Source organism: Hippichthys cyanospilos, chromosome 14 (genome assembly GCF_059441005.1).
Source record: "Hippichthys cyanospilos isolate Australia breed blue-spotted pipefish chromosome 14, RoL_Hcya_1.0, whole genome shotgun sequence".
Classification (NCBI taxonomy): domain Eukaryota; kingdom Metazoa; phylum Chordata; class Actinopteri; order Syngnathiformes; family Syngnathidae; genus Hippichthys; species Hippichthys cyanospilos.
This window is the reverse complement of record NC_142382.1, coordinates 18,942,416-18,957,204: the sequence shown is the minus strand read 5'-3', so window position 1 is coordinate 18,957,204 and position 14,789 is coordinate 18,942,416. Positions and strand designations below refer to the sequence as shown.

Below are 14,789 nucleotides of genomic sequence, written 5' to 3'. Positions count from 1 at the left end.
TTTTAACAAGACTGTACGTTTAATCATAAATGGCAATTTAATATAAATGTCATGTCTGGGCATGGTGAGTTGTGAGGAGGTAGGAAGGGGACCCAAAAAAAAAACAGGAAAACACAGAGAAATATGTGGCTCAAAAAAAAGGAAATTAGGCAGGACCGAACTGGGAGCAAAACTGGTATCACCAGACAGGTAGACCAAATCAAACTAATGAGAATGCAGACAAAACCCCACAAACTCACAACAACTAAACATAATTAACCATGACAATTGACTATGAACTACATAAAATGTCAAAAACATATTAACTCACCCAAAACGGCAGTCCCCATGTTATTTCAGTACAAAATCCATTCTTCTTTTTTTCCTCAGGCTTTCATGATTTGCTTGTAGAGTTTGTCTTCGCATTTCATTTCCAATAATAAATCATTTTTTATTGACATTTACGCTAATGCTGAAAGTCGTGTCGGTCCAATTTTCGTTTTGCTCTTCTTCAACCATTGTGGGTTTAAAAAAAAAAAAAAAGCATCTGCGGGTCCAGCTTCGATATACGCTAATGCTAGTTGGTTGAGCAACATGTTGTTTTTTTTCTAAATAACTTTATTTCACTACTTTCATCGTTAAACATTGTGGATCAATATAGCACCACCTTCCTGCAGTGAGCGTCTACTTACATCACGTTCTACGTGAGGTTTCCTGAAGGCGTTTTTGTGGGTCGATTGGCTATTGCAGCTGTCTAACAAAAATACGGCCGTACACAATATGTCATTACACACTGCACAGAAGACTTCAACTATTGAAGCGAATGCCGGAGCGCTTCCAGGCTCAGGCAGACATGAAGTCTGCCTGGAAGTCTGCCTGGTGACACGCGTTTGCTAAATTCTAATTGGCTAAAAACTCTACACTAAAACAGCAGCACTTGTCGAAAAAAAGAACAGAATATGGAGAATAATTTTATATATACAATAGATTATTTAGTAAAAATAAATTTAAAATGAAATTGACTTATATTAGTTATTATAATTATGATAGTTTATTTTACTGGTAATGTCAGGTTATATTAGGCCACCAGAGAAGGCCTGGCTGGTCCTGAAGGCCCACCGCTAATTATAAATATAAGACCAAATATTCAGATGAATACTTTTATTTTCCACTTAATTATTTTCCTCAACAAAATAAGCAAGGACATATTGTACTCAAAATTATTTCAACAGCCTATAAAATGTTTTTGCTTTGGGACAAAAATAAAAGAACAGATGCAGCTGTTCCTTCTAAAGTTGATCAGGTGTGGTTTACTATCCAACCAGAGACTGAGTAACATACTCTTTCATCGCAGGCTTTCATGAGTACACCTTTCACATCATGAGCAGGAGGACCAAGCATCTGATTCATGGATACTTATAGCATACAGATAGCCTTTCTAGGCATTCATACAGATCAACAACAAGGTCTTATGCCAGCATTATAAATTGGTTAAATGTCAAATGATATAAATGTCTTGTCATGAAGAGCATTTCAAAGTAAAAGGAAATAATAAATTTTTACACCTAAATCAAATTTTGTTTACAAACAAAACAATATACTGAAAACCTCTTTAGAAATGCAATCAAGTAGAGTCTTGGTCATGTTGATAAGTGTTTTAAAACGCTTGGCATGCAACCTATTTCAAAGGTAACGCAAAAAAAAAAACATGGAATGAATATGGAAAATAGGTTCTGCAGAGAGTGTATTCATTCAAAGAGTTCTTGAAACCTGACCTTTTGTCGGTAATGCATCAGGTTGCTTTATTGGCCGTCACCAAAATCTACTTTTTCTTCAGCATTTTTGCCATTTTTTTACAGCCTGGCCACTTCAAGATCGGTATTTTACATATTGAAACATGCCAAATATGAAACAAACATTTAGATTGTCAGATTGTCAAAGGAACGTGTCATCTTCCTGACAGCTTTGTAGGCAGCTCTCCCAAATGTGAAACTACAAAGATTAAAATTAAATACAGAATTGGTCCAGCTGTAACACAAAACATAAGTTTGTGATTGTGATTGTGTAAATTGGAAGACTATAAGAAGCTTTTCTGTCCAAGAACAAAAATCTTTGGGAAAGGACCCAGAAAATCGTCACAATAATTGGTCGCTTGGACATAAATGTGAATTTGGGGCTGGACTCATCATTTCCTCTCCCTTTGAATGAGGAATTGGATGGGGAAACAAAGGGGAAATATTACAGTGACCTAATTTGACCAACCGAGGAAGTTCGCCACATACTGTAATGGGCGCTCACTCAATTGCTTTATTCTGTATTTACAGAATTAAAACATAATTTTAGAGTTTTTTTTTTTTTAATTAGTTACAAAAATAACCTTTTTCATTTGATTTATTTGAAAAACCTTGTCACGTTGTTTGCTAGACTTGGGAAAAACTTACATGTCGAGGTCTAAGAGGAGAATTATGACTCAAAATCTACATGCGTGTAGACATGCGTGTAGGCATGTAGACAAGTGAGCAACACACTTGAAAAGTATTTGTGAAATTATAACAATAAATTATAGGGCAAAACACATTGTAAGACCCACAAAACCTCCCTAATCAACTTTACAAAAAGTTACCTCATATATTTCTATTCAAAGAAATCAACAGAAAGTGTCACAATATAGACAGGGTTTTTTTTAGACAGTGGCTATTAAAGTGGGGTCCCCTGGGGGTCTGCATGACATCCTGCATGACTGCAGGAGGTCCGTGAAATAATTTGGGTTATTAATAAAAATATATATATATATATATATATATATATATATATATATATATATATATATATATATATATATATATATATATATATATAGTTTTAATTTCATGTTATTTTATATTAAATTGTAAGAGTATTTATGACACTTCAATAAAGCAATCAATTCAACCAGTTTAACTCATTCAACGCCAGCGATGTATTTTCACAATTTTTTAAGAGTCCAGACATTCAATCCCAGATACTGAAGTATCGAATTAATACTGAAGTATCTGGAAATGAATGTCCTTGATGTATGTAAGTATTGATTGTTCGGTTTCTTAAAAAAAAAAAAAAAAAAAGAAGTGAAAATACCTCCCTTGGCTTTGAGTGGGTTAATATATTTTCAAACATAATCATTTTTAAATTTGTCAAAATGCATTTTGTGTCTACAATTGTTTGTAACGAGGTGATGAAGCAAAGCTAAAGTGGCATTTGATTTTATAAGGCTGTTTATGACGAAATAATTAGAAATCACCGTTTGTTATAAGGAGGCGTGTAATTTGTTTATTTTCTAAACTTCAGTATTGCTGAAAAGTAACAAATATACTATGAATCTGTTGGTAAATAAAAAGGGCACATGTTAAATTTATTACATTTAATAACGCGAATATATATATATATATGTGTTTTTTTTCCTCAAATATTTGCAATGGGGGTCCTTGGGAAATTTGCTTACTCACAGGTTTACCTGATGCAAAAAATGCTTGAGAAGCCTTGTTTTAAGAGACAAACGTAGTAAAAATTGAACCCGGAAATTTGAACCGTACATTTAATGGGGCTAACACCAAAACACTTTGAATTGGGGTGGTATTTCACAGCAGTGTCCTATTTTGACAAAAGCAAGCTCTTCCGTTGTAGCCTTTCACTTGTGTGTACCACCCTGCGTGACCATTTAGGCCTGGCCAATTGGGATTTTCCCACAGGTCACAGTACATGTTGAAGTTTTATTTAGCCAGTTAATTTGCCATGTCTCTCATATACAAAGAAACCCAAATGTTATCTTCAAGAGCAAAAAGGCAGGACACTATTTCTTCTGCTTGACCTGCTTTCAATTACTTCTACCGCTTACCGAAGCTTTGTTCTAGCCACTGCCGCACATACTTCAGATTGTAAAAAAAAGGACCCTTGCCACCTAGATAGCTAACCTTTCTGTGTTGCACGATACACACACGCTCGTTGGACACACCGTAAGCCACATTAGCATTGTTGTCCATGCAGTCAGCTACCAGCTGACACTGCGGGGGCAGAGAAAAGTGATCAATGAGTTGGCGCGCCGCTCCCATCCGCTCCTCTAAACTCTGATGCTTTCGTACATTGAACGAGTAAGAGCCCATCGGCGGGGCTACCCAGCCGTCGGATGGATGAGCCTCGTCGATGTATACCAGAAGAAAATCAGCAACGTCACTGAAGTCTTCCACCAACCGGCGGAAGGCTGGCAAGTGGCTGATGAAGGGAGGTCATGTGGCTGAGCCAAAGTTGACCACTAGGGGGCGATCTGAAGACTCAAAATCCAGGAGGCGGCATTCATCCTGGTTTCGGACCCTAACGCCAGGTTGTTCATTAGGTACCGGGCTAACCTTGTTGCTCCACTGAGGACTAGCCGATACCTTCACCACTTTGGAGTTAGGTGCCTCACAGCCAATTTTGACCTGAGGAAGTAGCAAGAAGGATTGACGTTAACCTTCCAGATCAAGTAATCTAGCGCTGCAAATATTATAAGTTACTTTTTAGTGCTGGTACATGCTGTACCAGTGCTTCTCCATTTTGACCTCTTTTGATCTCTTGGACCGTATTACTGTCATTTCAGGTATAGGTAACGGTCAATGATTAGATTAGCACTGGAGGAATGCCTTTGGTCAAATATTTACAATTGGAACAGCATGCCACTGTTTACTTTAAATTGTGCCTAAAAAAATAAATTAAAAAAAAAAAAACAATCTCTACCTAAACCTTGCTGTTTCTCCAATTTCAAGGTCTGCCTTGGATTCTTAACAGTACACCACGAAAACGAAAAAATAGGGCAACTGCTTTCAAATGTACCACGCCAGATAACTGCAATTTAATGCAAGCAGATAGTTTTTTCTCACTTAGCCTTGCATGTTATTTCTAGTTCTGATGTCAGATTACAGAACGACAATGAAATATGATTACAGCAGCATGTTTGCAGACACTTACATGCTCACATTGCAGCTGAGCTGAAAATGCAAAAGTCAGGATGTGAAATGACAAAATAAACATAGATAAGCCTAAAGGTAAATATCGCGAGCAGTGCTTTGTCATTATTTAAATGTATGCAATAAATTCATTTTCGCAGTTCAAATAAGTTCAAATCAAAAACTCACGAAACAAAAGCAAAAGAAAAAAGAAAAAAACACACAGGGAAATCTAATGTGCATATACATTAAGGCTTTAAGTCGCATAGTGCATAACTGCAACCTGTTAGGCGCTTTACCTTTTTGTAGGCGTCCAGCAAGAAACTATTCCAGATGGAACGGAGCCCGGCCGTTGTCAACATGCGACGCCACTCTCCCGAGCCGGCGGACCTCGAGCAACTCAAAAGGGACACAATGCGCTTCACCACGACCACGGAGTCGTACAATGCAAGGAAGAGGCAGTTTGAAAAGAAGCCGGGCAATATTTGGAGCGTCACCAGCAGGTCTTCGCTGCCCATCACCATTTTGTCTCTGCACGGGACGGCTCTCAGCTGCTACGAGTTGCCCGTCATAGCGCGCCGCAACACACTCTGCTACTGTTCGGTCACTGCCCACATGCTTTCAGCACGGCCCCGTGCACATTTACAACTTCATGCACAAGACAGGGGAGGTGAGCACGACGCGGGCCAGTCATTGTTAAGTGAGCGCGCGCGTGCGTGTATCTATGTATGCATGTATGTACTGTATGCATGCATGTATGCATGCATTCATTCATGTATGTATGTTTGTATCTATGTATGTATACTACATACATATATACATACATGCTAGTGTGTGTGCATGTGTGCGATTGAAAGGTAACTTATTGTTTTAAACAGTGTTGGGCAAGTATCTTCAAAACTGTACTGCATTATTTATTACTTATTACTGTCCTTTCAAAGTAATTAGTGACATTACAATATTACTGTATTTGAAATGTAATGCATTACACTACAATTGCATTACTTTTATGTAATACAATACATTTGTTTTTATGTAATACTTTTTTTATGTAATAATTTTATGTAATACTTTTATGTACTTTTATGTACTCTCACCAACATAACCTAAAATATGAATTTGCCATTCTAAACGTAGCTCATTACGCTCAATACACATTCAGTGGAAGGTTGGCTTAATCAAAATCAATATTGTATTGTAAACTTTTAAAGACAAGATAAAAAATCTCTTTTTTGTTTGGTTTTTTTTTATGTTTGTTTGTTTTAGTATTTGAACCCCTTTATCACTTAGCTCCACTGTATTGTGATGCATTGTTTTGGTTTCAGCTGTTGGTGTCCCCCTGCAGGCAGTCCGTGCATTGCAAGACAGCTGAGAGACACCCTGGGAGGGCGCACCTGTTTCCTATCTGTGATCTAGAGCAGGCTCAGTGATGTGCAAAGTACACAGATTGTTTACTTGAGTAACAGTAAACTACCCTATATAAAAAATGACGAGTAAAAATCAAAGTTCTCATCCAAAATTCTACTCAAGTAAAAGTACAAGCTCTGAAATGTACTTTAAAGTAAAACAAAAAGTAAAAAGTATTCGCAATTCAAAGATCACAATTCCATTTATTTTTCTATGCCATTGAGATAAATATTGTCAGTTTTGTTCAAGAAGGAGAGGCTCGGTGGAACTGTCTACGGGCAGTAGGCGGGGGACACGCTTCCTCACACATTCCAAAAACAAGCATGGAAGGTGTATTGGACACTCTAAATCAGGGGTGGGCAATTCCAGGCCTCGGGGGCCGGTGTCCTGCCCTATGTTTTCCCGTCTTCTCTCTGAAACACACCTGATTCAAATGATTAGGATTATTTTCATGCTCCAGCAGAGCTTGTTGACAAGCTAATGGTTTCAATCAGGTGTGTTAGGGAAAGAAAACTGTAAAACATGCAGGACACCGGCCCTCGAAGAGTAGCCCACCCCTGCTCTAAAAGTTCAGACAAGAAATCAGGGGTGTCAAACTTGTTTTAGTTTGCAGGCTGCACATAGGATAATCTATTAACAAGTGGGCTGGACAAATGAAAGAAAGCATGGTATATATTTACATAACATTAAAACAGCAATTTAAGGGGAAGTGACTCCGTGGTAGAGTGGTATGTGATAGTCCCTTTGCCATTTACCAACTTCAGATTTGTTGTTGTTTTTTTTAAATACTGTCCAAAATGTTTTAAATACTGTCCAAAATAGTACAAACAGAACATCACTAATAATGACAAAACAATGAACATTAGTATTAATCATAAAACATTTCAAGTTGTTCTTTAAAAAAATAAAATAAAATCTAATTTTTATACTTTTCAAAATCATCTTGCCAGATGAAACCTTTTCGGGCCAGAACCAACCCGCGAACTGTATGTTTGACATGCCTGCTCTAAATTGTCCTTCGGTGTGATTGGGTGTGTGAATTGTCACTGTGTGCTCTACGAGTGACTGGCAACCAGTCCAGTGTGTCCCCCGCCTACTGACCGAAGACTGCTGGGATAGGAACCAGCAAGCCAGAGATCTCAGTGAATAAAATATACTGAAAGGATCTATTTACCTTTGTGCCGTGAGAGCTTGTTATGGCCATATTCCATAGTGAGAGTAGCCTAGCCAAGGTTAGCCTTCTTCGTATTTCTTGATTATCTCCAGCTTCGTTTCTATATAAATCACCTTCTTACTTCTCTCTTTAACATCACTAGCAATCTTGGGGCCCATGGCTGACCAACTATTTTAGTGCTTAATTCAAACTTATTAAGCACTAAAATGCACTATAAATATGTTTTTGTAAGCACTCACAGGTGAACAAAGCTTTAATGTTCCGCCTTTTTGGAAACCATGATGCCGGCCAATAGCAGACCAGCATCTAAGTGCTTCCTTGACGCCGACCAATAGCAGCCCAATATCTTAGGGAGTCATGACGCCGACCAATAGCAGACCAGCATTATCGACGTGAGCTGTGACGCGTGTATAAACGTATGAGCACGGAGCGAGTCGCAGTCTCGCATGCACACTGACCGCCATGTTTGAGGAGTTTTTGTCGTAATGCAAATAAAATGGCGTAAAGAGGGGACAAAAAAAATGCACCGGTAAACATCGTAAGGTGAAAAAAACACAAGCCAGGGGTATCGTAAACCGGGGGTCCTTTGTAATGCATGGATGGATGCATTACTTGATGTACTGTACTTCACTATAAAGTTAGCAGGATTAGATGCATTTGTTATTTACACGTCACACTTCTGTGTTCTGGATGACACCAAGATTATTTTAAAAAGGAAGAACTGGCCCATCTTTTAATAAAGTTTTTTAAATAGTACCTTTCGTTCTTAATTCAATTTTACAGCAGTGCTTTTTATTATTCTCAAAGTGGCGTGAGCATAGAGTGGTATATCTGGACTGTTACCTTAATAATGTGCATTGTCCTATTTAAAGCTAATAAAATTAAGTTGTACACTGTGAAAATCATCCATCCACCCATTATCTGTAGCCGCTTATCCTCACTAGGGTTGCTGGCTTGCTGGTGCCTATCCCAATTGTCTACGGGCAGTAGGCGGAGGACACGCTGGACTGGTTGCCAGCCAATCATAGGGCACAGTGACAACCAACCATTCATGCACCCACTCACACCTAAGGACAATTTAGAGTGTCCAATACACCTGCCATGCATGTTTTTGGAATGTGGAAATAAGGAGGAGAGAACCCACACAGGCACAAGGAGAACATGCAGAGTTGGATTTGAACTAATCACTCTTACTCCCAGCTGCACTGTGCAAATCAAATAACCATATAAAAACACATACGTACGCCAAGGACATGAAAAGAATGTAAAACTGCAAATGAATCAAGTTGAAGTACTCAATTCCTTTCAAAAGCCACTCTCCTTTGCACAAAGTGTAATAAACTGACAAACGATATAACATTATACTGTATATATATATATATATATACATATATATATATATATATATATAAATATATATATATATATATATATATATATATATATATATATATATATATATATATATATATATATATAGTTTTCAAACACTTCTGTTCTCGACCAAATCGGTTTTCGAACTGACATTTCGAGAAACCAAAACTTTGGCTCCGATAAACCGATAAAAGCCCATCATATCAGAACGCAACGAGACGCACTAGGGAGCCGAGTAAACATGAATGCCCAGGATGCTTCCTCCGTAGCGCATTTGAGTGCAAAGTTTGCTCAGAGCAGTTCGTTGTTAATTATGGGTTCAACGAAAGCAAATGCAAGTGGTAAAGGTGGTCAAGAAAAGAGGAAAGTAGTGTGCAATACTATTGAATTTAAAGAAGAATTAATCGCAAAATATGAATCAGGCGCGCGTATGTCTATGTTGGCTAAGGAGTTCGGGATGGCGAAATCGACAATAAGCACCATCCTAAAAAATAAAGACATGCTGAAAGCAAGTGATGTGGCTAAAGAATCTAGTGTTTTTAGCAAAGGCCACAGGTAATGGAGGAAGTGAAGAAACCTTTGCTGATTTTTATAAACGAGAAACAGTTAGCAGGTGATACTCTTAGTGAAGATGCAATTTTCTGGAAGAAATGCCACAAAGAACCTACATCACACGCGAGGAGAAGTTGATGCCAGGCCACAAACCAATGAAGGAGAGGCTAACGCTCCTGTTGTGTGGCAATGCTAGCGGCGATTTTAAAGTAAAGCCTCTTCTCATTTATCATTCTGAAAATCCAAGGGCATTAAAGGCTAATAATGTATTCAAGGGTAGATCGCCTTTTATGTGGAGGTCAAACACAAAGGCTTGGCTGACGAGACAAATTTGTACTTAGTGGGTGCATGAGGTGTTTGCCCTAACCCCTAACCCAAAATGCAATATAAACATATTAAATAATATCCAATATTAGACCGCATTTTATCAAAATAATTAGACTAATAATATTGTTTTCTGTACCATTTTGCATTTTGACAGAGGAAAAGAGGTTGCCACTACGATGTTGTCTAGTGATGAATAATGCTCCTGCCCACCCTCCAGGTTTGGAAGAAGACTTGAAAGAGGAATTTGATTTTCTCAAAATCAAGTTTTTTTCCTGCTAATACAAAACCTCTGCTTCAACCCATGGACCAGCAAGTCATTGCAAATTTTAAGAAGCTCTACACCAAAATCCTTTTTCAACGATGCTTCGAGGTGACTAATGACACGCAGTTAACCCTTCGAGATATTTGGAAAAATCATTTCAACATCTTCATCACCCCGCATGACCCTCATCTACAAAGCCTGGAACCAAGTGTCATACAGGACGATGAATTTGGCATGGAGGAATATGTGTGAAAGTGTGTGACGGAATGAGAGTTTGAGGGGTTCGGGAGTGTTGCTAGTCCCAGCACAGCTGCTGATGTTGAAGTTAAAGAGGAATCCCAAGAGGACACTCAACTTATTGACGAAACTGTCAGGACGAGTCAAAATCTAGGGTTAGAAATGAACAACAGTGATGCCGAGGAGCTAATCGACGTACATCGTGTCGGGCTGACAACAGAAGAACTCTTCTTCACCTTCAGGAGGAGCAGAAGAAGACATCGACAGAGGAGATGTCTTCTGATGAAGATGAGGGAAGATGCTGACATCAAAGATATTTTTGCTAAATGGAATGACATCCAGAACTTTGTGGAACTTTACATACAGATAAAGCCGCAAGCAGTAGAGGCGTTTATGGATTTAATGATGTTACTGTATTAGCCACTTCCGTAAAGTTAAAAAAAAAAGGGAAAAACAAGTGACTGCCATAGTTGCTGCAATTGTGGCAACGTCTCCCCAACTGAAGAGAATGGCTAGAGAGATGACACCCCTAATCGACCTATCCTACCTACGTTTTTATGGAAGAGGATTCTCTTTCAAAAAATTGATGAAAATGTGCTTTTTGTTTTTTTTTATGTCCACATGATCATGATCTTTTTATTTACTGTGTGTTCAAATGATCTTTTATTATTAATTTCTGCAGGTTTTTCACAAATTTTTGGGTATCAACCTTTAATGTTCTGTATGTTACAGTTTTCATCATTTTAGATATCTTTTATTAAAATCAAGCACATGTCGATTTTTACCCTTTTTTATTTATGGTATGAGAGTGAATGGCTGCGGACTTTAGCCTCCTGAGCCTATGCTTATTCGGCTTATTTGTTTGTGTCTTGTTCGACGCTAGCTTCTAGCAAAGGGTACCGACTGCTATCTTCTCTGCTCTCCATGTTATGTGGCGCTGACAGATGTGGGACGTCTGAGATTTTTTTAAATTTAGCGGCAGCCAGTCTGATTGATCACGTAGTTTGCGCAAAAATGCTGAAAGAAAAATAACAAGCCATTTTATTGGGAATTGTTAAGAATAAAAAGCAACAAGGCATTTTTTTTTTTTAAATGTAGCAAGTAAAAAGTACAATATTTGTGTTTTAATGTAGGAAGTAAGAGTAAAAATTTGTCGGAAAAAAAAAACAACGACCCCCCCGCTATATCACGCTTATATTGCCGATAGACGTGCAATGAAGGTTTCTTGCATGCCAGACAGACGAGGTAACTATAAATGCACTTGCCACGGACACTCCTTGGACATCCAAATACTGCAGTACACATTTACTTACATCTTAAATTAAACCTTAAATAGTAAATGTAAGTTTAAGTGGCTGTGGTCTCACAGAGAGCTGTGTCATATTAGCCTGTGCCAGGATGTCTAATTAAAGTGAACGCTGTGCAACAGCGACTATTGACCAATGAGTGCAACTTCCGCTGCTCCGGTTGTTATCGGACCAAAAAACATGCAGGCTCTTAAAAAGAGGAAGAGGTTTCGCCATTCCGTTGGAAATTACGTACCTATATTTCTTTTGTAATAAATTGGAATTTAAAGTGTAAACTGGGATTCTTATCATGTTTTTACAGCCGTCACTTTAATTAGACGCCTATGTGGCGCTAATATGACCACTTTATGTGCTGCTGATATGGCCACAGCTGAGGATGGGGAGGGATGACAGCAGTTTTGTCACAGCCCACCAGTCCAGCCACCTAGTTCTCGACCTCACCAAACCTGCTTGCCTCCTCTGCCAATCAGCCTAATCACCACAACTGCAGCTCATCCCCTGTTCAGTATTTAAACCGGTCTCACCCTCCAGCACTTGCCAGATTGTCTTGCCATGTTATGCCAAGCCTTCAAGCACTCTACTCTGCCAGTCGACACGTGTTGCCCCCGTCTGTCCACACGTGCCAGTTTCTGACCCCCTGCCCGCCTCCTTTATACATTAAAAAAAACAAATTTTAAATGTGAAGTGCGAAGTAAAAATGAAATGCCCTTCTTTTAAGATGGAATGGCCATTGGAGTATATGCAAATAGAAGAACAAGTGGTGAAAGTGGGTGAGATTTTTTTTTTTTGTGGCTCTTTTATTACCATGGTGACAAGTACAATATATATTACACTGTCAAGTCTAAAACACCTTTTGCTCAAGATAATAATAATAATAATAACTAGTTGAAGGCTTCAAAAACAGTTGTGATTTGTGTGGCAACGTTGTGCGGGTTGAGACTTCTAGCCGCCTGGCTTACTCATATGCTTGTCCAGGTTCAAATACAATAAATAAAATAAAAAATTCCACATGTCTATCTGTGATGCAGGCCCCAAGGCTCTTTAAGGGACAGTTTGTGAGATTTTCATTAAAAAGGAATAAATTAAATTATTGTAAATTTTTTATTTTTCGGACTATAAACCGCAACTTTTTCCTCATGATTGGTGCCCTGCGGCTTATAGTCGAGTGCGGCTTATCTGCAGTTTTTTTCCACAAGCAAATGTGTGTATCTGTTCAAGGAGTCAGTTTATGAAACAACTAGGAAATAGAACTCAAAAGATGTGAATCAATGGCTGTGCTCAAAAAAGTATTAGATATTTTAAAAAATACGTCTAAATTGAACAATATCTTGTATAAAAGTTTGTGACGTGTAAATTTGATATATAGTATATATGATTGTATTTATAATATGATTTTATATATTATTTATGTGCTGTGTGTGCAATGTTCACTAAATCTGTCAAATGATGGGAGACAAAATGTTATCAAAGTGTTGACTTCAAGTTTGAACTGCTATTTAACTGCAGTATTCTGTTGGTGATATGTAGGTAATATCGATCGATTTTCTGTAAATATAATGTTGGGACTAAACATACAGGCATGTTCAGTCTGTTAACATGAATTTTTGTATGCCTCATCTTGATACACATTGACCAGTACTATTTACAGACTATTATTAAAAGCAATTGTATGTTGAAAACATACAAGTCCGCGTGTTTTCTTTTGGCTAACTTCACGTTACTATGGCTCCGCTCTAAATGCTTTGTCAAATTACTTGGCAAATTACAGTGGGCCCCCGTGTTACGACATTAATCCGTTACACGGTTGGGGGTCGTAAGGCGAATTCGTCATATGACGGGCAATCCAAACCTATGTTTAAATAGCTAATGCGTTTAGAAACCCAGGTAAAAACATCAAAATTGTATATTATATATGTATATTGTATATTAAAAATTGGTACCAAAATAGTATAGTAAGTGCTAAGTATATAAAATATACAAGTATACAATCAGAAAACATCATAAATAAAAAAATATAGAAAGGATTTATTTACCTTTGAGTGCAGCTTGTTATGCCCATAATCCCTAACAAGGATTTTCTACAGCATCGTTTCCATATAAATCATCTTCTCACTTCTCTCTTTAACATCACTAGCAATCTTGGGAGTCGTGGCTAACCCTTTCAACTTTGAATTAAGCAGTAAAATGCACTTTAAATACGGTTTTGTAACCACTCACAATCAAACAAAGCTTTACCATTACGCCATTTTAAACAAGTGAGGCCGACCATGCTGACCAATAAGTAGACCAGCATTGTAGTCACGCATTGCATGGAAGCAGTTAGACGGCAATAGTAAATACGTGCAATTACCTAAAAACGCCAGCAGATGGAGGCAATACAACACAAATACAGCCAAGCCCCTAGGGTCATGACAGTGTTTTTGGGCGCATAACCGGGAAAATGTCATAAAGAGGGGATGAAAAATCTCAGTATTCCACGTCGCAACACGAAAATAACATGAATCGGGGACGTTGTAACACAGGGGTCCACTGAATTTGGCAAAGTGGACTGCTCTGCAGGTGTCCAAAGTGCACCTAACTATTCTATTAATCTTGTATTTATCTCTTAAAAACTGAGAGTAACGGGGGTATGTCAATCTTGTGTAAGTATTGTAGTGTCGAGAAAGTAAAATTTTGCCCTGGATTTTTCTGGATTTATCTCTGTGTCTTTGGTGAATGGGGGGGGGGGGGGGGGGGGGGGGGGGGGCACACCACTTTCAGATTTAAAAAAAAAAAGTATTGCAATGCATTGCAATAATCTAATTTGCCCTGGGTAAAATATTATAATTTTTTGTGTGTAATGCATTACACTACCGTGTTACAGCAAAACGTAATACATGACAATAAGTACATTACTTTTGTAATGCATTACCTCAAACACTGTGGATAGTACTTTATGATCCAAAGCCTAGTCTACTGACATAAACCCTCGTCGTCAACCTGTGTATTTTTTTCAAGGCTTTGTGTCATAAAGCACACACCAAAAACGCTGATGCAGGCGCTCGCAGAAGCACCTCATCAATTTGGCAAAGGATTTCCCAGCTCTGAAAATGCAAGAAAGCCAACAAAAGTGGTTGGACATCTGAACCTCCCGGAAAATGGCCAACTAATTACAATGTTTGGAGATTAGTTGTCCAAAGATGGTGGAGGACCATGGAATGAAGACATGCCCAAGT

The 14,789-nt window shown here is 38.2% G+C and overlaps 1 protein-coding gene across 2 annotated transcripts; it reads right to left on the bottom strand.

Annotated features, from left to right (window-relative positions):
• On the bottom strand, nt 1-5,591 carry dio2 (iodothyronine deiodinase 2). 2 transcript variants are annotated; one of them, XM_088433797.1, is made up of 3 exons: nt 5,234-5,591; nt 4,095-4,430; nt 1-4,016 (listed from the first exon to the last, which is right to left on the bottom strand). In XM_088433797.1, the coding sequence occupies exons 1-3, from the start codon at nt 5,456-5,458 to the stop codon at nt 3,840-3,842; spliced, it is 738 nt and encodes a 245-aa protein (XP_088289923.1). In that variant the 5' UTR covers nt 5,459-5,591; the 3' UTR covers nt 1-3,839. The 2 variants fall into 2 exon arrangements, with proteins under 2 accessions (XP_088289923.1, XP_088289922.1); XM_088433796.1 differs by having other exon boundaries at nt 1-4,430; nt 5,234-5,589.
• Between the last annotated feature and the right edge of the window lie 9,198 nt (nt 5,592-14,789).